Source organism: Polyodon spathula, chromosome 18, assembly GCF_017654505.1.
Source record: "Polyodon spathula isolate WHYD16114869_AA chromosome 18, ASM1765450v1, whole genome shotgun sequence".
NCBI classification, from domain to species: domain Eukaryota; kingdom Metazoa; phylum Chordata; class Actinopteri; order Acipenseriformes; family Polyodontidae; genus Polyodon; species Polyodon spathula.
Genome location: NC_054551.1, coordinates 7,320,256 through 7,347,530, shown reverse-complemented (window position 1 = coordinate 7,347,530; position 27,275 = coordinate 7,320,256). Strand labels below are relative to the sequence as shown.

The following is a 27,275-nucleotide window of genomic DNA, read 5'->3' as shown; positions in this document are numbered from 1 at the left end:
TTATTTTTTATTTTAGTGTATTTTTAGCAAACGTCATTTAATTTAAAAAAGTGACTGTCAGTTTGCATTGCATATGTTTGCATTTCCTAGGTGTCCTGAAATTCTATCTCCACTACAATGCCTTATTTCCAGTCATTAACCAGCCAGCTGCCTCCCCTAATGGCTGACACGCTTTACAACTTAGTGACATACTTTGACCCCGAAGGCGCTGCTGAGGTTATTACAATTAGCAGAAGCACAATTAACAGGTTTGTTGTAATTAAAAATCAAGAGAAACGAAACCAAGAACATGAACATGTTGGCTAATGTCTTCTTCAGTGTAATGACTCAGCTTAAAAGTAATTGCAAGCTAATAGAGTATAAATCACAACATTGATTTTGCTCTTCCCCAGTGAAATAAACAGGCTTGCTCACTCGAGCTCTCAATACCCCCAGCTCACTTATCCGGAGGTGATGGGGGCCCGAGGAGAAGGGTGTGGGCGGAGAGGAAGAGGAAAGTCCAGGGGCTCACGTGATCTCATTCAGTTACAGCTTCAAAGGGACAGGGGTTCAGTACTCAACTTGTCCATTCATTTTAAGGGACAGCTTCTGGGTTTTGGAGTTAGAAAGATTGTTTTAATGAGGACTGGAGTCTGGAAAAGACAGATTCTGATCTCCAGGAGAGCTTCTAGTGCCTCTGCATTTAACCCTTGAGCTGTGTTATCACCCTGCTGGCGTGACAATACCTGGAAACTAGAACACTAAGCAAACATGTTTTAGGCAAAGGGGCCTTTTCTGAAGTATTTTTAGAATGCTTTGTCATTGACATTCTGAGTTTTAGAGTTTTGTATTCTATCACAGTATGCTTCCTCTAATAACTGACAGGCTTTGCAAAAGTCTGATAACCAAGTTAATCAAAGACAAAACTATGGTGTGAACTGCTCACCAAAGAATTCTGTTTTAGCAGAACAAACTAATATTGTTTACTTGTGAAAAGACTTTCTTAGAAATGGTTTTGTTAAACAAAGTGTGAGCTTCATGTCTAAAAGAGGCGATTCCTCCTACTGGGTCCACAGCTGAAAGAAGGCAAGACTTCAAAGAAAAAGACAAGACTGCTGTGCTTGTCCAGCAGCAGAGCCGTATGCATGGCACCAATATATCATCTTTATTGTCAATAAATATACACTTTATAAAACATCACACAATATGCTGTGAGAACGTACAGAAGCTTCTGACCTAGGGACAAAGAAGACAGTAAACTAGCCTGCTTGCCTGAATAACAAGAACGAGCTGGAGGGCAGCAAGGAGTTGTTCTGATTCAACACTGAGAGACCCAGGGCCAGGTCCCGGCACACACACACACACACGACTGTGGCTTTAAAGCCCATTAATCACGAGGCAACTTCTGGACAACTATTTCTGGCAAATTACTGTTCAACTGGTTGCATGTGACTGTCTTAAGCAATTTGCACAAAGTAGCTCAAATAACACTAACCAGCTGACCAAAAGTGGTCTCGTACTTAATGGGCTTTTGACCCCATATACTGGTCGATTTCACAACAGCTAGTTGCTTGCAACAGTTTCAATGAGGCCCTAATCCCAGTACCTAGTTTCACCCCCAGGGGTCAGCAGTATCCGAAACAGCCAAGCTTCACAGAGATCAGCACTTCTTGGCTACGCAATAAACAACCAAAGTGCTCTCGGGCAAATGGTTGCTTTGAGCTACACCAGCACAAGTGGCCTGCAACCCATTGCAAGTAATTAACTGCTGTAAAGTTGCCATAGGTAAAGAGGCTTTTTAGCGTATTGTTTTGTCACCATGGAAACACAAAACAAAGGTTCTGACAGCACATTTTCTCGATTCAGTAGCTATAGACACAGAGACACCAGGTAACAATTCAAAAGGCCATAGCTTGGCAAAACTGGAATAGCAGCTTCTTAAAACAGTATGATAGAAAGTTATGACACACAATAACAATGTTGATAATAGTATCACAGGGTAAAATCAAGTTGTGCATCATAGGGTACTAGGTGGTGCGTTACAGCAGGGGTTCCCAACCCTGGTCCTGGGGACCCCCTGTGTCTGTTGGTTTTCATTCCAACTGAGTTCTCTGTTACTTAATTGAACCCTTAACTATTCATTAGCTTAATAAGACTCTTTTAACTGTTTTCCTCTTTTATACAGTTTGTGATTTCAAGTTGCCTACACAACAAGTAACTTGAAATCAGCAACTTGTTAGGTGCTGAGAACAATTAAAAAGGTCTAATTGAGCACATTATTAGTTCAGTAATTGAGAACTCATCTGGAATGAAAACCAGCAGACACAGGGGGTACCCAGGACCAGGGTTAACCCTGGGTTAGAGTACCTGATGACAGTTTCAGTTTTTTGACAAAATGGCCAAATTCCACCTGAACTACACATTTTATGCTACATGGTCCCAGTTTGAACATACAGTAAAGTAGTCTATATATAGAGTCTTCCTTATGATGCACAAATGCTGATAAACCCTGTATATCACTGGATTTCGAAGAGGGGTTCAGAGAAAACGACGAAGCCAGTGTTCAGCACCCCTGTGGATCATTTTAATAAAACATTCTGTACTTTGTTATTGTGATCGTGAAGTGATATAACATGACTTATTGGATTATGAAGATATAGTACATACAATCTCATTGTGGCTAGGACATGGCACTACTCAGGACCAAGGTCATGCTATACTGGATTCAAACAGTCTGCTGTACATTAAAACAAACAACAGTGAGAAATCTATGTGCACCAGTAGAGGGATATGGCACACTGGCTCCCTGGCTTCCTTTAAACCCTAGTAGGATTTTGGAACCTCTTCCAGTCCTACCGTGCAACCGCAGTGAAAGTATACACTGTGAATAGATTCCAGAATTCCAGAATGCAGCATTTAGTAGGGAGCTGAGGACAGCCAAACCCAAAGACGAGAACATACGCACAGGAGAAGGAGGATGAAACACTGACGCTGAAGCAACACTTGACAGGCTACATCCCTAATCCTTTGACAGGAAGAAGCCCAGCATGCCTTCTCTGGCCTGTATTGCTATGAGAATGCCTCAAGTGCATACCTTGTCTCGGCATGTATAGGCCAAGTAAGCCACAATACAGTGACAAGATGTTTTTTGCAGTAGGTTGCTGATAACTGGATGCCAGAGATAAATTGGTCATCTGTCTCAAACGGATGCCAATACAGTTGCCATTCTCAATACTGCAGGGAACGTGCACCCTGAATAAAGTAATCTCCTTGCCCCTAGCAGATGTCTCGTTGAGAGGGTATGACACTAAGCCTTTGCTTGGTGCTGAGATCACACTTTCCAGTTCAGCAGCTCTGAAGGTGCTACACTGTGTAAGGGCGTGCTGCCTCAATTGAATCTGTCATTTCTTAGTGGGTTAATATGTCTTCATGTACTATTTCCAATTAGGAAAGTGGCACTGAGATCAATCTTAGCGCGCCGCCTAGTGGAATTGTTCCAGTTGTATTCCGGCTCATTATCTGAACAGGGATGAATTTTAGAGGGCGTAAAATGTTAATCTCTTTAGCATATTCTGCTGAAAGAAAAACACTTATGATCTACTGCCATGAAAATTACACCATGGATAGATTTTTTTAAAGGGAGTCTCCTTCCTCCACCATCTTTGAAGGCAATAAATTTGTTCCACTGCAGGAAGGCACTGTGGAAGATGTATTTTTTTCTAAATGAAACTACACTTCCCACAGTCCTCCATGGGGGACCCCAACACAAACTGACACACACATATTCATTACATCCTCTTTAAGGGGGTCACAGAAGATCAAATACAGTAACTTTATACATTATTTACAGGACATAAATGAGGTTAAGCACTGTGTGTGCAGTTCGGTGTATATGCTAACAAGTGTATATGTGCGTGTTTATGAAGCGGGGAGTGGGGGGGTTGTGAAGAAATCTCGGTGTGAACAAAACACAATAAACAAACACACATCCACACTATATCCAAAACTGTATACATCAGTAACGACGTTTTAGTCGCACACCAACACTGATTTCTGTCCGCGGTTCTCATCTGTGTTTTGTTTTTCATTCCCATTGAGTTTACATGGAGAGAAGGCAGAAGCACAGACATAGGGCACGCATGAGGCTGTCTAGTGAGGTATGCGGGTTTGCAGTTTGCTGAGAGGGTTGGGGGAGAGATGGGGGGGTGGAGTTGTAACTGCAGTTATACTCTGTCTCTGTCTCTCTCTCTCCCCTCACGTTCATTCTCTCTGGACTGAATTCACTAAGCTTTGGCTCCAGATAGACATATGCTGACCTAATATTAACGGTATGTTTTTTTTTTTTTTTAAGTGCAGATCATTTCATACGCATCTGTATGAAGCTGGATACGAACCCAGGATCTCCTAGCTCTTTGACTCTGAGTCTACATGTCATGGCGCGTGATGTGAATTACATCAATTAGTGCTTTTAGTGCTGTACATTTGTCTTAAGGAGAGAACATTTAAACAGAAGAAAGCTCTATTTCCACAGGGATCTCATGATAGTTGGTTAAATTCTGATTATGTGATTATGTGCATGCAAAACAGCCAACTGACTTCACCCTGCACAGTATATACACCATCCCCACCTGTTGGACATTTAATGAATTACAACTAACTGAAATAAATTAAAAATACCCAGGAAGAATGCAGATTTAGCACAATAGATCATTTTGTCTATCTAAGGGTAGTTCAGATAAGTGAGCACATCTCTATCTCCAGCATAACAACTACATAATGGCTTCTACATGAACCTACTGTTGGTAGTTTCATAACAGTTCAAAAATGTTGTTCAGTCTCCAGTGAGTATGGTGATGCAGAGCCCCCCAGTGATCACGTGACCTCAAGCGAAGCCGGGGACACGCGATCACACTCGGCCCGGGACCGCAAGCTATGCCACTGCTCCACGGGGGTGCGGTGTGATGTCAGCAGGCGCCGCCAGTGGCTGGACTCGGGGGGGCCTGTTGAGTACTGGCCAATCACAATGCGCCCCACAAAGTCGTTGCTGCTCTTAATGTTGTGGCCATATACTGTGAAAATGAGAGAAGAGTGAAGGTAAACAATTAAATGAATCTGCAGGTGAATAATGAGCACTTAAACACTCCATTGTCAGCGCTCCAGCACTGACTCAAAATTAAGAAATACAAGCACACTCTCCCCCTCTCTCTGTCTCTCACACATACACACACACACACACACATCTCACTGTGTCTATGTTGCTAGCTCTGTCTCTATATCCAATTTAGCTAATGCAGTGGGACATAGGCATGGGGCATGGCTAATTCTATCAGGCTGTCTGTAAATCAGATCAATGGCAATGTACAGGAGAGCCAAACTTTCTATTCTATTATTGGCTCCGGAACCAACCCAGTGAAATAGCACACAGGGACCGAACTCTGGGATTCGAAAGAAGGAAATAATTATCCTTGCTGGATATTCCCAGCTTGATCTGCACAAGAGTTCTTCTAGAGTTAAATTTCCCTGTCCATGCTAAACCGTGCAGAATGTGACCGTCTGCAGATTGATTGATTAATTACTAATTTAGAGACGGTCACATGTATAAAACCCTGCAGCTTTGGCTGTTGAGCGGGGTTGGTGTGTTCAGAGGCAGATCAGGAATTGTGAGTAGAAGAGAAACCTAAAGTGAAACTTAAAAGTAAACTATTGCTACACATGCTTTTGTCTGTTTATTTTGGCCACTGTGCCGTTTTGTTTTGTATAAATGTTTTGGCTTGTTTAAATATTTTATTTATTATTAAACGTGCACCAGCACTTTAATATCCTGCAGTACTGACTATGTGTCCATTCTCTTCCTGGCCTGACTGATAAGAATAATGCAATTCTTTCAGGTCACTTTCCAATGCCTGATTATACACCTCACTCGTTCGCTCTCCTGTACCCGCCAGCTTCTAAAAATGTATCTCCCTTTCTCTGCGCCTTTCCATTCTATATATAGCTGGCTTATTAATATTTAATGTGATAAGTCATTTGCAGATGTACAAGAGCAGATTTATATAGTCAGGGAGAGTGAAAGAATGTTATCAGATTGCTCATGTGTTGAACGTGTTGAAGATGTGCACTATGAGATTGCTCATAGTTTATCATGTTTTTTTAGTAGTAAAAAAAACATGATAAACTATGGTGAATGAACAGTACAAGAGAGAGAAACGAGAACAAGTCACAGCTATAAACATCACCTCAGGCCTAGTGCATACAGACTGTTCAACAAAGTGAACACTGCTGACATCACATACTGATGCATTCTGCCATTACTAACCATCGCAGTGGGATATCCTTCATTCTGGGATAAAACTGTAAGTACCAAAAAGTCAACCAGATACACATTTTCAGCTAATGCCTTCAGCTGAAATGTCGGTCTTCTTGCGCTCCTTTAAGGCTGCTACCCACCAGATGTGATGCATCAAGTGGAACTGTGCAGTGATGAATCAAAATGAAAAGAACCTATACTTTTGGTAAGTATCTTTCACACCACAGGCGACATGACAGGCGATGCAGAAGCGGCACCAGGGCGGCACTGGAGCAGCCTGAAATAAATAGGATTAAAATCCTATTATTTTGCAATTTGATGCACGTCAACTAGGGCATTGAGCAATCAGAGAACAGCTTCAATGCACGTGGTCCAGCAGGGTGAAGCAATATCCAAAATGAGAGAGGAAACAATAATACTTGCTGTTGTAAAAATACCCAGAGCTCTGTGACAAAGGGCATCACAATTATAAAGATACAGATTTGAAAGATAATATATGGGAGTCCATTTCGAAGGAACTGAATAAGCCTGACGTGTATGATTTATTGGCATATGTGTTAAAATACTGTCAGAGAAGACACTAATAATTACCACATCATGTTGACGAATATGTACCAGTCTTGATCATAGTTTTGTCAACAGGAATTTTGAACAGTTGTATAGATCTGGCAGTTTTCAAACCTGTTGCATCGCCTCTGTGTCGCTTCTGGTGTGTATGGTCATGTCGCTGTGAAAGTGGCTTGGTGCCAATAAAAAAAAATCGCACTGCGTCTGGTGTATGGAGACCTTTATAGTAAAGCTGTTTCTGGGAAGTTGGTGGGGGGTAAGCATACACAGAGATCAAATGTTTTCCTCCCATCCCTCAGCCCCTGACACCCCTGGGGTCCCCGCGGGGCTGTGCCTGAGCTGCAGGGTCTTTAAGATGACGGAACATGACAGGTACAAGGACTCCCGCCATGCTTCATTAGCCAGCTGCCCTGCGCAGTCAGCCAGAGACCCAGACACATGCTACCAGGCCAGACAAGCAAACTAACAGCTAAGACACGGGCTGGACAAAAAACTAGAAACACCTGCCAACACGGTATCAATGCAGTGCAGGTTCACCATGGACGGTCAGGATACTGCTGATTCAACAGAGTGATTTTGTATTAAATGCAAATAATTTGTTGCGAAGGAATTCGTAACTATTCTGCAGTGGTCCATATAGTCAATCCTGTTGTGGTTTGAGATGAACCTGTGGGTTCATCGGGATATTTTAAAATATAAATATTTTTTTCTTCTCAAAACCTTTTTATTTTCCCACAAACAGCCTCCTTTTTGCAATGTCATCTACATAAAAGGATGCAAGGCAATTTATTACGGCCGCTGTTCATTCAAACAGAGAGAAAAGGGGAAATCCATGTACAGTGAAATAGAGAGCAGATTCCAAACCCACACGGCCTCAGCCTTTCTTAAAGGACCTGCCGTGGTGATAGAGAGCAGGGGCCCATCTCACCAGCAGGTGAAGTGCTTAATCAGCCCCCTGAAGAGCCAGGCTTGAGGGAGAAGAGTACAGCCAAGCAGGCTTTAATTACAGTGCTTTTGTGTCTGGCAGATAAGAGGGAGCGCAGGGCACCATTTCCATTACTGATCGCTGGAGCTTTTGTCAGAAGATGCTAATGATCGCTGGCTGGGTTTGGAGCTGCCTGGCTGTTAACATATCACTGTACAGACAATAGCAAAGCACAGAAAAGCAGTCTTAACTCTGACTGAAAGACTGGGCTGATTGCCATCCTCTCTGTACTGGCCTGCACACAGACACATACTCACAAACAAGAGCCACGTGTACAGTATCAGACTGAGAATATTTAACAAGACAAATCTATATAGTATCTATTGGTTTTAAAAAAAGTGAGACTTAAATATCATTACTTCTTTGAGATTGCCTGTTCTATAAGCCACTGACATACTTAAACGTGAATTTTACATTAGTGTATAATAGCATTAATGTATAATAGCATTATATTGAGATTCTCTCCCCTGGGATTCCTAGCAGCCTTGCGTTTTATTTCTTTAAAAGCAGGGTCGTCAAATGATTAAAAAAATTAATCACGATTAATCTTGCGATTAAACATTTTAATCTTGGTTAATATTGGTTAATCGCATATTTAATTGATACAATCACTGTATCCATCTAATTCGTTTGTTTTTTTATTATTATTATTATTATTATTATTATTATTATTATTATTATTATTATTATTTTAAAGTTTTTATTATCTATAAGGCCCTAAATGGTCTTGGACAGCCTTACCTTCAAGATCTACTGACCCCATATGTCTCCAGTCATTACCCGAGATCAGAAAATGCTAATCTTCTGACAGTCCCTAAAATTCGTCTGAACTCAAGGCATTTAGTTTGAGTTTGTTTATTTGCAGCTGGATTATACATTAAACATAGGCTTTTTTTATATATTTTTTGTAAAGCACACTGGAATGCTTGCATGAATAACTACGGCATGCTAAGAGGGTCGAGACAGAGGAGTGCGATTAACGCACATTAAAAAAATTAATCTCCAAAGAAATGAACATGCAAATCGCAGACGTTAACTACAATTAATTGATAGCCCTATTTAAAAGTAAATGATTCAATGAAGTACAGTAGCCTGCCTTGCACAAAGCCTAATTGTCTTATGGGCTCTAGCAATAGAATCACACTGTACATTTTTATAACCTTTAGCCCGGTAATGGCCAAAGATAATTGCTCAGCCTCATTTTGCAGTGGCCTATGTTGCCGTTACTATACAATTACTTACACTTAACTATGATTTCTTACCCTTTGGTATGGTTTTACTATTAGTGGGATAATGAATACATTATAAAGGTGCATGTAATAACTCTGTCCCGCCCGCAGCGAGAGGTACCTGTGAAGACCAGGCTGGCGTCCTGCAGGTCGTCCTGCATGACCCGGAAGCTGAAGGACTCATTGTAGAAGGGGTCGATGGTGCCCCGCATGCATGAGGTCTTCTTAGTCTTCACCAGCTTGAGCCCTGTCACCAGCTGGATCTTCACAAAGGGGTCTGCCAGGGTGGGAGCTCAGCATTATTAAAGCAGTAATACCTGTATCAGAAGCCATTCAAGTCTGTTATTGCTTACATGTAAATTAACCCATGGAACAGTGCATTGTATTTCTGCTTTATTTTTTGCTGTATTTTTTTTTTACTTCAAAACACATTATTTGCCTGGATACACTTAAAAAGACAGGCTCATTAACTGTGTGTAGAGCAATTACACTTTAGTTATCATTTATTAATATGTACTGCCTGCAGAATTACACGTACACTACCAACAATTCCATTTTCCAAAACATACAGTGGCTTGCAAAAGTATTCAGACCCCTGATCAATTCTCTCATATTACTGAATTACAAATGCTACATTGAAATTTCATTCTGTTTGATATTTTATTTTTAACCACTGAAACTCAGAATCAATTATTGTAAGGTGACATTGGTTTTATGTTGGGAAATATTTTTAAGAAAAATAAAAAACTGAAATGTCTTGTTTGCATAAGTATTCAACCCCTGTGCTGTGGAAGCTCACAGTTTGCTCCGATGACAGAAATTGCTCAAATTAGGACACAATTACCTTACTATTGGCCTCCACCTGTGGACCATTAAAGTTGCTGTCACATTTTCTGGATAAAAACCCCACTGTTGAAGGATCATTGGTAAGGCTGTGAAGCTGAAGGAAAATGAAGACCAAAGAACATTCTACAGAAGTTAGAGATAAAGTAATACAAATGCATAGATTAGAGAAAGGGTACAAAAAAATATCCAAGTGTTTGGATATCCCAGTGAGCAGCTGGATCAATAATCAGGAAGTGGAAGCTGCATCACACCACCCAGGCACTGCCAAGAAAAGGCTGTCCCTCAAAACTCAGCGCTCAAACAAGAAGGAGACTTGTGAGAGAAGCCACAGAGAGGCCAACAATCACTTTGAAGGAGCTACAGAGTTCAATGGCTGGGAGTGGAGTAATGGTGCACCAGTCAACCATATCAAGAGCTCTGCATAACACTGGCCTGTATGGGAGGGTGGCAAGAAAGAAGCCGTTACTCAAAAAGTACCATCTGAAAGCACGTTTGGAGTTTGCCAGAAAGCATGAGAGTGACCCAGCTGCGATGTGGGAAAAGGTTTTGTGGTCAGATGAGACCAAGATAGAGCTTTTTGGCCAAAACTCAAAGTGCTATGTGTGGCACAAACCTAACACTGCCCATGCCTCAAGACACACCATCCCTACACTGAAGTATGCTGGTGGCAGCATCATGCTGTGGGCATGCGTCTCATCAGCAGGGACTGGGCATCTTGTTACAGTTGAAGGAAGAACGGATGGAGCAAAATACTGGAAAATACTATAAGAAAATCTGCTTCAGTCTGCTAAAAAACTGAAGCTTGGGAGGAAATTCACCTTTCAGCAGGACAATGATCCCAAGCACAAGGCCAAAGCAACACTGGAGTGACTCAAGAACAAAAAGGTGACATTCCTACAGTGGCCCAGTCAAAGTCCTGATCTCAATCCCACTGAGAATCTGTGGCACAATTTGAAAATTGCAGTCCACAAGCGTCGTCCAACCAACCTGAACAACCTGGAGCAAATCTGCCAAGAAGAATGGGCCAAAATCACTCCGACACTGTGTGCAAAGCTGGTACATACTTACCCCAAAAGACTTAAAGCTGTTATTGCAGCAAAAGGTGGCTCTACCAAATATTAATGTGTGGGGGTTGAATAATTATGCAAGCAAGATATTTGTTTTTTTATTTCTCTTAAAAATATTTCCCAACATAAAACCAATGTCACCTTACAATAATTGATTTTGAGTTTAAGTGTTTTAAAATCAAATATCGAACAGACGAAATTTCAATGTACCATTTGTAATTCAGTAATATGAGAGAATTGGTCAGGGGTCTGAATACTTTTGCAAGCCACTGTATACATTTTGTTTAAGTTCATTAAATAATGCAACACAAGTGTAAGTGCAGTGCAGTACAGTTCAGTTAATGTACCTGCATTGAGAAGTGTATCCATTCTCTTTCTTATTGTGTGCAACGTCTACAGTGGCTTGCGAAAGTATTGACCCCCTTGGCATTTTTCCTATTTTTTTGCCTTACAACCTGGAATTAAAATGGATTTTTTGGGGGTTTGCATCATTTGATTTACACAACATGCCTACCACTTTGAAGATGCAAAATATTTTTTATTGTGAAACAAACAAGAAATAAGACAGAAAAACAGAAAACTTGAGCGTGCATAAGTATTCACCCCCCCAAAGTCAATACTTTGTAGAGCCACCTTTTGCAGCAATTACAGCTGCAAGTCTCTTGGGGTATGTATCTATAAGCTTGGCACATCTAGCCACTGGGATTTTTGCCCATTCTTCAAGGCAAAACTGCTCCAGCTCCTTCAAGTTGGATGGGTTCCGCTGGTGTACAGCAATCTTTACGTCATACCACAGAATCTCAATTGGATTGAGGTCTGGGCTTTGACTAGGCCATTCCAAGACATTTAAATGTTTCCCCTTAAACCACTCGAGTGTTGCTTTAGCAGTATGCTTAGGGTCACTGTCCTGCTGAAAGGTGAACCTCCGCCCCAGTCTCAAATCTCTGGAAGACTGAAACAAGTTTCCCTCAAGAATTTCCCTGTATTTAGCGCCATCCATCATTCCTTCAATTCTGACCAGTTTCCCAGTCCCTGCCGATGAAAAACATCCCCACAGCATGATGCTGCCACCGCCATGCTTCACTGTGGGGATGGTGTTCTCGGGGTGAAGAGAGGTATTGGGTTTGCGCCAGACATAACGTTTTCCTTGATGGCCAAAAAGCTCAATTTTAGTCTCATCTGACCAGGGTACCTTCTTCCATATGTTTGGGGAGTCTCCCACATGCCTTTTGGCGAACACCAAACGTGTTTGCTTATTTTTTTCTTTAAGCAATGGCTTTTTTCTGGCCACTCTTCCGTAAGCCCAGCTCTGTGGAGTGTACAGCTTAAAGTGGTCCTATGGACAGATACTCCAATCTCTGCTGTGGAGCTTTGCAGCTCCTTCAAGGTTATCTTTGGTCTCTTTGTTGCCTCTGATTAATGCCCACCTTGCCTGGTCCGTGAGTTTTGGTGGGCGGCCCTCTCTTGCCAGGTTTGTTGTGGTGCCATATTCTTTCCATTTTTTAATAATGGCTTTAATGGTGCTCCGTGGGATGTTCAAAGTTTCGGATATTTTTTTATAACCCAACCCTGATCTGTACTTCTCCACAACTTTGTCCCTGACCTGTTTGGACAGCTTCTTGGTCTTCATGGTGTCGCTTGCTTGGTGGTGCCCCTTGCTTAGTGGTGTTGCAGACTCTAGGGCCTTTCAGAACAGGTGTATATATACTGAGATCATGTGACAGATCATGTGACACTTAGAATGCACACAGGTGGACTTTATTTAACTAATTATGTGACTTCTGAAGGTAATTGGTTGCACCAGATCTTATTTAGAGGCTTAATAGCAAAGGGGGTGAATACATATGCACGCACCACTTTTCCGTTATTTATTTTTTAGAATTTTTTTAAACAAGTTATTTTTTTCATTTCACTTCACCAATTTGGACTATTTTGTGTATGTCCATTACATGAAGTCCAAATAAAAATGAATTTTAATTCCAGGTTGTAAGGCAACAAAATAGGAAAAATGCCAAGGGGGGGTCAATACTTTCGCAAGCCACTGTATATATATAGTCACTTATTCATACTTATACATCTTACTTTGTATCCTCCACGCCTGGGCAATAATCTAGCAATATGTGTATCTCAGTCCCTGGTTGCTGCGTTTATGCTAGTCCTTGAAGTCCCTCTGGTTACCTGATCCCTGGCTCATGTCAGTCTGCAGCAGCTGCTTGGCTCGGATGATGTCCACGTTGAGCCTCCCAGCGCTTGGCAGGTAGTTGAGAGACAGCAACAACTCCCCCAGCTCCACCTCATTCTGGGAACAACCAGGAGGTCTGGGTTAGACTTTTCTGTGCAGCTTCCACAGTTTCTCCATTTCACAGCTTGACCACATGGTATTAGAAATTAAGCCACACACACAGTGGTCCAAGTCCAGACTTACTATTCTTAAAATCAACATAATGTTAAAGAATCATGTTTTTATCTCAGAAGCAGCCTAAGAACACATAAGAACCATCCAATGAATGTATTTCTGTTTTTTGCTTTTGCTTGTACAAACAGGACACATTTGCATGGTATTTGTGGAAGGTATTTTTGCAGTTTTACTAGGCTTTTATCACGGTTATACAATGCATTTACCATAGTTTACCCTGGTTTGCCATGTTTACTAATATGCACATTTATTATACTTTGCTGTGCTTTTACAACAGGCTCACTAATACAAAAGCTTAGGAGCAGTAACATGCCTCTGCGTTTCTCAGTGGTCTTAATAATTCTATAGTGTCTAATTTTATTTTGTTGATGTAATTTATCACATAAGCTGTAGGTGTGTTCTGTGTGAGACCAACCCTCAGTCAACTGCAGGCAGGACCAAAGGTCTCTCAGCATCCAACTTAAACCATAAAGTCAATAAGGTGCCAGCTTATCAAACTTATATTTCTAATTCAAATCAATTGCTTCTTCGGTGGGGAGCCTGTTAAAGGGGTTCATGTCCCATATAGACGGAAATCATTTTAAAATATAACAGATGGAGGTACTGCCTATAAAATGCTATCAACACAAATACAATCACTTGCTTATTGGACTCTTGAACAGAAAACCTAATTTACTCATAGTCTAACTTACTATACAGCTATACAACTGCTTCCTGTATCACAAAGTGCTAAGTAAAAATCCTGTGTGTAGTAAACAGACCACATAAAGAATCATAGTAAACTGAAAGTAGAAAAGATTGAAGTACATTGCAGCCTTAACAATTTCTGCTGGGTTATCTGAGCCAATGTTAGCGTGATGTTGCGTTGTTGTGTTTTCTCATACGACAATGAAATCTAAGAAGGAAACATGGCAGTGCAATCAGAATAATGTTGCAGCCTGAATCTTCTGTGCTGTCTCTGTCTTCTATGATTCCAAGGTCATTTTAAAATCAAATAAATAGTCACAGCTGGGTTTTATCAGTGCAGATTTTAGGGCTGTGCTGAAAATCTCCCCTTTGAGATAATACCTTCAATTCCACTTCGATTTTACTGGAAGACTGCTTTACTTTCTTTCCGTCAACGTTTCCTACTGTGTAACCCAACTGAAACCTGTGAAATGCACCTACATAGCAATGAACTCAGTCAATAATAAAAACAGCAGCATATTTTAAACCCTAACTGAAAATGATACAAATCCAAAATGCATAGTTTAACTTTGTAGTTTTTTTTTTTTTTTAAATTTACGTAGCTGCTGTCTTCCAGTATACAATATAAGATAAATATTCTGCCCTCTTATGGGCTGAGACTGACAATTTACAAACCCTGTTGGACACAATTGGAGGTGATCTCATGACCCAGGCTCATATTAACAATGGAGAACACAGACTGTTGTTTTTAACACTGGGGCTTCATAAACCAGCTAATGTGCTTATCTGTTCTAGAACGACTTGACACAGCAGTGAAATGAAGAACCGGATCAAATCCTATCACATCAAAGGAAATCACTGTATCGAAGAATGTGTTTGGCTTCATAAAGGAATTACTTTTTTTTTTTTTTTTTCTGGCATCAAGCTGGACTGCATTGCTTTTGGAAATCTGAGTTACCTGAAATCTATTTGCGAACGAGATTATAGTCAGTCGTTAACAGAAGGTCAGTTTTGAATAATTTGACATACGTGTGAGATTCCCGATCATTCACACCTTTTCAAGACACAGTTGCCTTTACCTACTCAAGGTTAAGCTTTTAGGTGGTCAGGTTTTGAAGTCAAGGCTGTGGTAAACATGATCAAAGGAAGGTGCTCTGGATGAAGGGACTGGAGTCCTTTAAAACAGAGAGTGGGTGCAGCAGGATAATAATATTTCTATCATGAGTACTAATAACTATGAATATAAAGCATCGAGACAGAGTTGGAGGCTGACCTGAGCACCACAGTGTCACCAAGGCGGACTTCCGCAAGTCAACAGCTTTGGTTGATACACTGTGCTAGCTAGCCTTAATTAAAAACCACTATTATACCTCAGTTGCTACCAGCTCCCTTGATTGGTTAGCTTTTCTAATTGCATGTGCTTCTTTGTTTTTTCGAAATCTTTATTTGATGACAGCCACTACAGTACTGCCCAATACAGTTTAAAGTCACCTTTCATCTAGAATAGAAAGAACACACTAACAATAAAAGGATATAATTAGGGCTTTTGATTTTCGGTTTTAACAGATAAAACCTGATAAAACACCTGTGGCAGAGCAAAGCTCTGCCCTTTTTAAATTGGCAGGGATGGGGTTAATTTCCCCTACCTGCCTGGGTTTATTATGGTCAGGTGGCTGGGGTTGATTAGTTGATTAGGTTAATTAACGATCAATCAGTGCCCAGCCACCTGACATAAAAGGAGGCCTCTGAGTCTCATTTGGGAGGAGAGAGCTGAGGAAGCAGGTTGGTGGTTTTTGGTGTGTGATTTTTTAATTTTGATAAATCCGGTGATGGCATTGCCGAGCCTGGAAATTGTTATTTTTGTTATTTTTGCTTTTTGTCTTTCTTTTTGTGTTTAAATCGCTTTGTTTTGGCCCTTGTGCCCTTTTATTTTTGTGTATTTATAATAAAATAATTTTTTTTTTGAACTACAGACTGTCTCTGGGCCTCTATCCACTTGCTAGCCTGCCACAACACCTAAAAAAATTAATTGCTAGATATCCAATAAACACCAGAAAAACTGTGGAAATGGTTAATCTATTCACATTGACTTTACCCTTTTCGCATAAAACAATAAATAAAACCTACTACAAAAATAAATACATTTCCCAGTGCTGCTGGGCAATGCCCCGCCTTCATGACTTGTATCTATCATTGATTAGTTCTGAATACTTTAAACCCGCCCCAACTACTGAGTGACAGCCCATCCCTACATTTCTACTGGAGACTCCACTTGCGAGATTTAAAATGAGATTACAATCAGGAATGGAGGCTTGTTAGCGGGATTTAAAGCTGTATCACAGTTAAGATACAGAGAATTTAAAACAGAATTGTGGCGAAATGTATAAAAATGCCTGCACACAAAAACCCCAGAAGAATGTGCCCGTAGGGATTTCGTTGTGGAAGACAGCAAAGGAAAGAAGGTACAACTTAAGTGTGCAAGTACTGTTGAGTTACTATACATATTTTGATACAAGAAAAAAACACTGAAGTATTTTGGAAAGTAACCGGAAACACTAATTTCATACAGTATATCAAAAACGAAAGCCTTAAAAAAAACGATTTACATAAAACTCAAAAATAGCTAAAAATAAGCACCGAAAAATACAATTATTAAAACCCGAAAAACAGAAGCCCTAGATATAATAAACAAACAATAACAAAATGTATTTTACTGTAAAATAAAAAATGAAACAATCAAATATTAGAAGAGTTACATTGTTATACCTGTGAACTGGGAACCAGTGCCTTCCACCAGTGCCCTCCTCTGACCAGGTCAATGTCGCACAGGGACATGGCCACCTTGCCGATGACGCAGTGGCGGGAGAACTTGTCGAAGTCGACGACGGAGAGGAGCAGGGTGCGCCGTTGGGCCTCCAGGAAGGGGATGTCGAAGGTGTAGCGCTCCTCAAAGACGGGGTTCTGCGTCTTGCGCTTGACGCCGGTCTGGCGGGAGTTCTTCTGGTCGGGCAGCAGGCTCATCTTAACGTAGGGGTTGGAGTGGGCCATGTCCTGGCGTGAGCTATCGCAGGCCAGGGGTGGGGGCAGGTCGCGGGCCTCGATGACACGCACCGTCAGGTGGTTCTGCAGGAGGTCATACTGCGTGCTGAAGTGCAGCATGCCCAGTTGGTAGCGTGACAGGATCTCCTCGTCGGTTAGGGAGTCCACGTCATCGCTGCTCGAATCCACTGAGTACAGCCGTGGCTCGAACTTGCGGAAGTAATCGTCCGCTGGCACGTAAGGTTTGCGCAGCACCGGGGGCTGGACTGCCTCCTTCTTGGAACCCATGGCCCAGAACTCAATGGGCTTGATGTCGATCAGGGGGGAACTCGGCCTCCGAGACTCCAGACCTGGGAGGGAGCAAGAGAGAGAGCGTTACAGCTCAAGGAACAGATCTGGGACTGGGAGGCACTGTAGTTAGAAAAGAGGGACTGGGATGTAGTGTGGCCTGTCGTGCTATAGAGGTTTGTACTTACTGGAGACTCTACGTGTGAGGCTGTAGGTGGAGCGGGAGGTGTCAGAGCTGGATCTCCGCTGGTCTGGGGAGGCATCCTGGGGCGTCACTGGTGGGTCACTTGCTGTGTTGTCCGAGTCCCCATCCTTTTCATCATTTTTGTCACTGACTCTGATAGGGAAAGAAGTTTTAAGGAGGTTTAGTTTCATTTCCTTGATTCATTTCATTTACAATATCTTCATTGCTATAGTTTTCACATGGCAGGGAAATCTGTAACATGTGACATGGGGAGTGCGAGCGCCAATGTCTGGACAGGAACCAACATTTGCAGTGCCAAGACTGCAAAAAAAACCATCTGTGGTGTGACGGGGAGAATATTTACAACCCAGCTGGAATATGAGGTGGAGAGAGGTGCAGTTCTAAAAGCTACAGCTATGATACAGGATCGAAATGCCTAGTTTGAGACAAGTGTAGCCTAGTTTTTAAAGCCGAGGGACTCGCCACGTGGTTAGAGCTAAAGGACTGGGAGACAGTGTGGCCTCATGGACAGTGCTGTGAGACTGGGAGACAGTGTGGCCTCATGGACAGTGCTGTGAGACTGGGAGACAGTGTGACCTCATGGACAGTGCTGTGAGACTGGGAGACAGTGTGACCTCATGGACAGTGCTGTGAGACTGGGAGACAGTGTGGCCTCATGAACAGTGCTGTGAAACTGGGAGACAGTGTGGCCAGTTTTGTCCCTAGAAGATCTGTAAATGTTATTTTAACACAATTCTGAGTGGAACAACCAAAAAATGTGCTGACAGGGAAAATTTGCAATAAATCCCTCAACAGCAAGATCTCTCAAGCTCTGTAACCTCCCACCCTCAAGAGAATGACGTAAAGACTGAGAACAATGGGCAATGCCATCGGTGCTGGATGTCAATCGGTACAAATATAACCCTTCTTTTGAATGAACATTGTCAAGGCAGCTCAAAGTATCTCTCAACGCAAAATGGGCTGCTCAATTTATTCAACTAGGTATGGATGAATTTCATGCGCACATCTAACGTCATTCCGGGGTGTTTATGAAGTTTAATTTTGTATGTCTTCCCTGCAGAAATGTATTCAAATAATAAAAATACAACAGCAAGAGTAATAGCTTCTGTAAATGCTTCATCCTAAGCATTATTATCCATAAATAGCCAACTGTCACTTCAAAATATCAAGTCAGCTGAGTAGCGTGGAGACTATTTTGAATATAAAGTCATATCAGAACATTAAAAAATGTAAAAGACAATATCTTAAATAGGTAATTCAGTGTTTTATCAGTATAGTAACCCTATGTTTGTTTGTTATTAAAATCCTTTCCCATTAAGATGAGTTGTCTGGTTTTATGGGGGTCCCAGGGTGCTGTAGCACAGGAGCAGCAGCAGTACATTCACTCAACACATTAATTAACAACATATAGGAAACTCGTTTACAGCAAGGCCTTAGGCAATTCTTTGGTTTAAATGGGAGATGTTCAATCATCTTTGAATCTCTACTGGTAAAAAGTTCAATACTAGTGTATGGCCAGCTCACACAACGCCCACCCCCTCCCCCTCCACACTTCCCCAAGGACAGCGCAAGACTGCATTCAGAATTGCCTTTTCAAACCCGTCTCAACGGGAGTTTAAACAGACTTCCTGGCTTCGCCCTCTCTTTAAACACAGCCCACATGGACAGATGAATAACAGCAGCCTGCAGCCGAGGTGACTCACGCAACCTTCTCTCACTCTCGCTTTTCTGGGGCTTGGAATTTTTTTACACTTCACTTGCCATGAAGCGATTCAACAAGTGGCAATGCAGTGACACTGCTATGGCAATATAATGGTTCTCAGATACTTACAGCCAGGGAGGTGTCTGTGCAGGGAAGGGTCCCAGGATCTCCACCTCCTCGTCGCTGGGCTGGCAGCAGCTGCACTCCAAGCATGACCGGCAGCAGGCCTGGCATGTCCAGCGACACAGCAGGAAGTTGGACAGTTTGGACAGGATCCCCTGGACAGCAGGACAGACAAGAGAAGGGGAATGAGTCCTGCTCAGCCTACCCTGGCCTGACTCTCATTCCATATGAGACACAATGTGTCGTATTCGTAAAGGATTAACGTGACAGCAATTGAACTTCTATGTGCTCTATGCTTTATGAGAAATTACGTGCTGTTACACCAACAGAACCAGTCCCTGTGGCAAATCACACAAAAGCTCATAAAATCAGATATGCGCTTGTGTGTGTGTCAAATAAAAATAATAATCATTTAAAATATCGAACTAAAATCGCAAAACAATGTAATGATTCTTCAAAAGGTCATCATTCCACAGGGTGTCCTCGTGATGAAAAGCTTAAATAAATCATATCTGTCATGCACTTAGGAATAGAAAATTATTATAAAATCGCAGTCACTAGAAATCCAGCAGCATTTATGCGTGTGATCATGGATGTATACGTGTGTTGTGAATTTGTGTACCTGTGTATATATACCATTTATGTATCCAAAAATACCTGGCAACTCACCATATGTACACCCCAAATAAGAGTCCCCCTCCACCCTGTGTGATGTTCCTGTCCCAGCAGTGTGGAGAGCTCCCGCTGTCTCAGTAAGAGAGTTGTATACGAGTGTGAGATCATAGTGCCTGGGTATTCTCTCTCTGTTTGCTTAGTCTGTATGCAAACTCTCTTCCACCACCCTTTAGTTTACACTACAGATCTGTTGGGAATGTCAGTTACCCGTCCCTCTGAATTACCTGTACCATGCCTCTGCATACCTGAGCCACTTCACAAGAAGAGTTTCACTGCATCCAAAACTATAAAACATTCAATGGTGGTATAGTATTACAAAAATCAGTACTAAAAAAAAATATCATAAAATTAAAATCTATGTTATAGCTCCTGGAAACCTGCTGAATGAATGTAGCGACGTTGCTTTGTATTTTATTTGTTGTAGTTGGAAGGCAAACAAATACAGATCTGCTACTAGCCAATATTCACAATTCAGCGGAGGCAGGCAGAGGTAGACTTTTGAATTAAATGAATGCACTGAGATAGTATGTTTGACTAGTATTAGTCAGCAGGAGACACACCTTTGCTTGATAAGAGTACTTGGCATCTTTACTACCCAGAAAGTAGCAAAATAAAATGTCCAACACACAGAGGCAGATTTTCCAATGCCAAAAAAACAACTTGTACCATGCAGTTAACCTTGTGAGTTATGTTTTACAACCTTTTTTTTTTAATATGCACAGTTGTATTTTTCCTTATTCAAATAACTTAGAAAACTGCATTTTGCAGAATACAGAGCTAAAATGCTGCATTAATCACAAACATCAAAAAATATTAAAAGCAAAAAGTCGTCAAATATATCTAGGTTTCCTTAACATCCTTTAAGAAACAGGTATTAAAGCAACATCACAGAGAATGACGGCGTTTACATGGACAAGTCGTGACAGTTTTTCGCACGATGTTTTCGCCTTACCTTGGTGTTCTGATGTAGGAAAAAAAAGTCAGCCTTACCAATGCAGATTGTTCAATTCTTTGTAATTTAGGGGAGGGGATATTTAAATATCCGTGTCTGCTGAGTAATTAGGAAAAGAACGACTTTGAATATCGTGAGGAGAGCTTCATGGGTTGCAATGAAGATTTTTTTAAAAAAATTAAAAATGAACAAGAGAAAATTAACTCTTGTCGCGCACATTCCGAATTATTAGTTGTTTGTGTCTCGTTACTTTTCCAACACACACACACACAAGTATATAAAATAAAACTTCTACTAAGTACAAGTTTTACTACTAAAAAATAGATATGCGTACAATCTAAAAGTTGTATTTAATTAAAGTAGTCTACAAATGTATGTGGAAAATGTGGGAACACGGGGTTACACTACAGTACAATAAAAAACGGTATGATCCTTAGGCCTGTATGATTATACGATTGAGAACAGGGGGCTATGTAAAAACACATACGAGGTTCCTGAGCAGTTTCATGCACTGGCAGTTCTATAGGCGGAGTACCAGGCTGAGCATCCTAATGTTTTTGTACACATCTGCCACACCCCTATACCCTGCCTCGGCGATGATCTGCAACTAAGGTAGAAGGTGCCAGACGCAGAATCCTCTTAACGCACACACATTACAATGAAATGTAAAGCGATACGGTACATTTATGTTGTTTGTTAACTATATCCATTACTTATTGCACAGTATGCCAATTGACGCTAACAATTCATTTCAGCTCTGTGCGGTGGAAGAAGAGGTGGAGCTCTGTTGTTCCTGGGACATCGTAAAAGAATTATGGAAAGACGGCTTACTCCGACATTCTAACTAGTTATGTGACCCGTGTGGTCGGTGCCAACTTCTTATAGGGACTGGTGGCTATCAGCCATACGAGATTGAGCAATAACAGGTCTGTGATGCCCTTAGATGCCCAGGGCTGCACGCGCTACACTGAATGGCTCAGCGTGGAGGCATTCCCTGTAAACGCGGGTCATAAGCTCCGATTGATTAAGTCCATTAAAAAAAAAAGAGAGACCTCCTCGTCAATCTGCTCCTGGCTCTTGCTAAACTGTCCATTTACAAGACCAGGAAGCGTAAGATGAGCGGGGAAGGTCTCTTTGACTGCGGAGCCATGTTCAGGGCCCTCGTCCGATCAAGGGTTAATTTAGAGCACGCCCACGCGGAGTCTGCTGGCGACATGGCATCGTTTGTTGACCAGTGGACTCTAGGGGGCGCGCTCTGTACCACCTCCCCGTTTTCTTTAAATATTTAATTTACAGTCCTTTTACCGTTTTTTTTTGTTAAAATTAGTTAGCACCAATCTTTGTCAGCACCCCTTTCTGTGTAAGAGGTGCTGATTTGAATTTCTGTCCACCTGCCATTGGGCAGCTGGGTCACCTGTTTGCCACTGGGTGGGCGGTGTAGTCCCCCTATTGGTGCTAAATAGAACTACTGTACCGATGGTGCTCCACACCCTCCACTTCCTCGCTCTCGTCTCCCGCCGAGACACCTCTTGGCAGGGGCCCCTCCGACCCCCGGAGGACGTCAGTCCCCAGTGGGAGGCCCTGTACTACCCGCTGGTCCCTAGAGGAGCTGGGGACTTGGGATGGAGGGTGCTGCACAGAGCGCACACATCAGGAGAGATCCTGCGTCACTTTAAAAACTCGGACACCGCATGCCATTTCTGCGGTCACTCCGAGTCAGTGGCTCATATTTATTTTCTTTGCGCCAGGCTGCAGCAGTTCTTGCTGCACTTTTCACCCATCTTCCTCATCTTTGGGCACCCTGTTCGCGGCTCCACCAAGAAGAGAGACCTCCTGGTGAATTTGCTCCTGGCTCTTGATAGACTGGCCATCTACAAGACCAGGAAGCGAAAGATGACCAGGGAGGGTCTCTTTGACTGAGGAGCCATGTTCAGGGCCCATATTCAGTTAGAGCACGCCCACGTGGAGTCTGCTAGCGACATGTCGGCCTTTGTCGACCAGTGGGCTCTGGGTGGCGTGCTCTGTACCACCCCCTTTTTGTTTTGAATATTGAATTTACAGTCCTTTCAACCGGTTTTACATTTAATTAGTTAAGAGCCCATCCATTTAGCATCCTCAAATTGAGGATGCTAATTTGAATTCTTCTCTCCAGCCGTCAGTTAAACGGGATCTTGACTTCTGAAACTTCGTGAGCCACAAGCACGATTCCTGCTGCGTTTTACCTGGGTTTTTACAGAAATTTTTGTCGTGACAAAGCGATTGACCCTGCCCTTGAAGTTGCGCTGACAAAATGACGTTCTTTTGCTGTTTCACAATGTATTCACGTGACAACGTCACGTCGATTTTCACATGCATGTAAACCCAGCCAATGTCTACATTCTACTCGAAAAGAATAGAATAAAGGACCCAGGCTAATTAACTGGCAAGACCATTCTACATTTTTTTTAAATCATGTCTACATTTGAAACAAACCGATAATGCATGTTGTGTTACTTTTAAACATTTGCGTGTTTACATGTGTTCCTTCAGGGCTGCTTCCTCCTGTGCAATTCCTTTGGCTACAAACTCAAACAACAATCAACACGTAATAATGTAGGCAATGAAGAAGTACTCGACTCACCTCATTGATGGGTTCCAACTGTCCTTTTCAAGAGCCACAGAGAGGTTGGTGGGGGGGGGGTGAGAAAGAGGAAAACATTTTAGTGATAATCAGGGTAATGAGTCGAGGTAGCCCTCCCCAGTTCCACGGCACACTGACTGGTGCTCAGAATACAACCGAACTCTAACTCCAGAGTAACAATTAAGTTTCAGCAGAAATGCTTAAGGTTTCCTGTATCACACTAATGTATGAGGCAGTGACATGCACATGGTATGATGTAACTGCCAGCAATCTCCTATCTCTTAAAACAATAACATCAAAATCAGTGACTTACGTTAAGATTAAGGTTCCTGTTGTTACTGTGGATATTCTCCTTCATAAAAGTCTACCAGTACTACCATTAATACTACTACTACTACTAATGTATCCTTAGTGCTAGTGTCTTCTCTGGGTTGAGTGCTACAATAGTAGTAGTCTATCCTGCTATAGTATTGAGTGTGGGTGTTTCTGATGGTTTGTGGGGATCTGCATGTTGTCTCTACAAACACCTACAGGCACTGATGGGGTCTCACAAGGTCTGTGCCTGATCTTTGATATCTACTCACTCTTAGCCACGCAACACAGAAACACACCATTTCTTTCCCTTCTTACTCTGTCCTCATGATGTTACAGATTTCATCTAAATGTTTTTTTCATTGTGTCTGTTCACTACTTTCTGTGCACTTTCTTTGAAGGCAGAACCGTTTGCCGTTTGTTTTTTCACTCCCCACTAGTTGTTTTACAGTAGGGACACACTGTTCCCCCTTTTCTTGCCAGATGCTTCCCACCATGTCAGCTTGCTCCCGATACTACTGTACCTGCCGCTCTGTAGGGAAGTATTAATGACACCTTCAAGCTTTATGAATGCTCAGGAATCCGAAAAGGAAACATCTTTTTTTTTTATCCCTGTGATACAGCTATATAAAGTTCAACATGGGTTTATAATGTCAAAAGCCACTTAAATGCGTAACAATTATTATAATACCACACCTTAATCGCAAGAGATGTATATATAATGCAATTTACTAAAGTGCCCTAGATAGTATTACTGGTATCTTCTACATGCATGCTGAGGGTTGTAATATTAAAAGCAGTAAGATAACATACTATATTGTTTTTCATATGGGTCTCCACCCCCCTCTTCAATCTCCACTCACAGATGCTACCCTCTGCATCAGGAGCTCAGTGTTGTCGTTGCAATTAGCTGTAGCTGTAACCATGGCAACACAGGCTAGAAGACTGACGCACCAACCCCCCCCCCCCCCAACGCTACAAACAGGATTATTATAAGAAAGGGTGAAAATGATACAACTATGTTCATGAAATCCCTTATATACAACAGAACACAGCATCAACAAAAAACTAAATACAAGAGAATCGAATAGCTAGTCACGGAGCCAGGAAAACAGCGCACAGCAAACCTTTCACTACAAGCTGGCAGTGTCTGTGTGACAGGGATAAGCAGGCACAGAGAAAGACTGACGGACAGGATGAGCAGGTAACATGTACATGGAAATAAAATATAAATCAATGCATCAACCTCTCTTCCACACACACACACACACCTGCACGCACACACAAGTGCACACACGCATGCATGCACGCACACACACACACACACACACACACACACACACACACACACACACACACACACAATCAAAATATCAGGTAGAAATTCTACCAGCAAGAAACGGTGATGCAGACATTCGTTGCTAGGTCTTTAAATCTTGCAACCTGTTGGTTATTTCTTATATTTTCATTTTCACTTCCATTAAAATCAAACTGTCATAGCAGCATTTATTCCCTTAACGATAATTGTGTTAACCATTCTTTCAGATAGAAAATAAGAGATATGAGGATGGACAAGTAATTGATCAAATACAGATTAGCAAAAACAAAGCCCAAACAAACGTAATCTTATAAAAAGCCACTTGTTTGCATTTAAAAATGGCTGGCTATTCTTTTTCATGAATGGAAATTATTCACATTAAATTCAAATAAAATTAAGATTAAATATTGAAGAGTTAAGGAGCATTTGTGTGTGTGTGTGTGTGTGTGTGTGTGTGTGTGTGTGTGTGTGTGTATGTGTTTGTGTGTATGTGTGTTCATTTTTAGATTATTATCATTAAGACATGCCATAATGCATTATAAACTGGACATAGTTTTTTTAAATATATATCTTTTTTATTTAAAAAAAAAATCCAAACTGTACATAGATATTATCCATCAAATAAAATGAAATAATAATATTGATAGAATCAAATAGAACAATTTTGACAGAATGTGGGGTTGAGGGATAGAGCAAGAGGTGTAGGATGACCAGAGGATGACAAATTATCCAAATTATCTCTGTCTGAATTGAATGATGCCAGGTAATTGTGAAATATAGAGTAGTTCAAACCCACCTGTATATACGCCATCCTGACTTCAGTCTCTCTCTAGTTCTTCAGAGCAGATGCAGGACAGCATGTTTCACTTTCCCCTTAAAATCATCAGACGTGACTTGGGTGAGTGATTTACCACTGACCAGGCCCAGCATACTTCTCCATCCTCAGGCAAACCATTCCAAGAACAACCCCACCCCCACCCCCACCCCCACCCCCACCCACCCCCCCAGCCTCCCCCTCCCTCCCTCTCTCTCCTTAGTCTCTGCTCTCTCACTTCTCACAAACACACACTCTCTTTTCCAGTCTCTCTATGCCCCCACTTCCATGTCCGACCGGGGCTACCTAGAAACAATTAAGCGAGACCCTCTCCCAAAGCTGAACCTAAAAACCTTTTCACTGCCTATCCTCCCTCACCAGCTACACTGACTGCTTTAGTTTTTAACAAAAGACAAGAGAGAGAGAGAGAGAGAGAGAGAGAGAGAGAGAGAGAGAGAGAGAGAGAGAGAGAGAGAGAGAGAGGAGAGAGAGAGAGAGAGAGAGAGGACAGGAGCAAGCACCCTTATCGGGGGTGTCTGCTGCCACGGTGACAGATCACAGGACCTGAGTGCTGGCTGTCTGTCTCAGGCAATAGCAGTCTGCACTGGGATGTGAGTGTGCATACATGTGCCTGTGTTCCAACCCAATCAAGCTGTTTAATCCATGAAGTTTAAAAAAAGTAAAAGTGCATATTCAGGGGAACCATGATAACTGATCCATCTCATGCTGCTGTTGTTGCTCTGCTAACCTCCATTCTCTAACTCCTGTCCTGATGGAACTGGTATTACAGGCTCGGCACCCACAGTCCATCTCCATATACACCATCCCTTTCTCTGAGTGTGATAGTAAATACATTACAAGCTCATTTATGTCATTTTTTTCATGTCAGTTTTACAATATAATGTACAAGAGATGGTATACTGATTTGTGTTATTCTGCTGTATATGATATGTACACAGTGTCTACATACACTATATAGTATTTACAGTATGGGGATATGTATACATATTAAAAGCGTCACTTACCTGTTGCAAGTTCCATTTGTCAGGATTTTCTAGAGCTGATAGCAGGCATTCAGTTGAGAGGTGTTTTCATATCCAAGACTCCACACATTACCGGTGCATTGCTGTAAGGAACAGTTTTG

General features: G+C 41.9%; 1 protein-coding gene across 1 annotated transcript; it reads right to left on the bottom strand.

The window, feature by feature from the left end:
• Nucleotides 1–1,115: 1,115 nt before the first annotated feature.
• syt17 (synaptotagmin XVII) lies at nucleotides 1,116–26,274 on the bottom strand. Its single transcript, XM_041217744.1, has 8 exons — nucleotides 26,114–26,274; nucleotides 23,688–23,705; nucleotides 19,447–19,595; nucleotides 17,599–17,747; nucleotides 16,850–17,472; nucleotides 13,159–13,279; nucleotides 9,189–9,344; nucleotides 1,116–5,048 (listed from the first exon to the last, which is right to left on the bottom strand). Exons 1-8 carry the CDS (start codon nucleotides 26,126–26,128, stop codon nucleotides 4,852–4,854), a joined length of 1,428 nt encoding a protein of 475 aa, XP_041073678.1. The 5' UTR covers nucleotides 26,129–26,274; the 3' UTR covers nucleotides 1,116–4,851.
• Nucleotides 26,275–27,275: the final 1,001 nt, after the last annotated feature.

Excerpts from the sequence above, each read along its gene's own strand:
- syt17 (XM_041217744.1), bottom strand. Across the intron at positions 17,473-17,598 it reads CCTCACACGTAGAGTCTCCA|GTCTGGAGTCTCGGAGGCCG; the intron begins GTAAGTACAAAC and ends GCTCCCTCCCAG. Across the intron at positions 5,049-9,188 it reads CGCCAGCCTGGTCTTCACAG|TATATGGCCACAACATTAAG; the intron begins GTACCTCTCGCT and ends TCATTTTCACAG.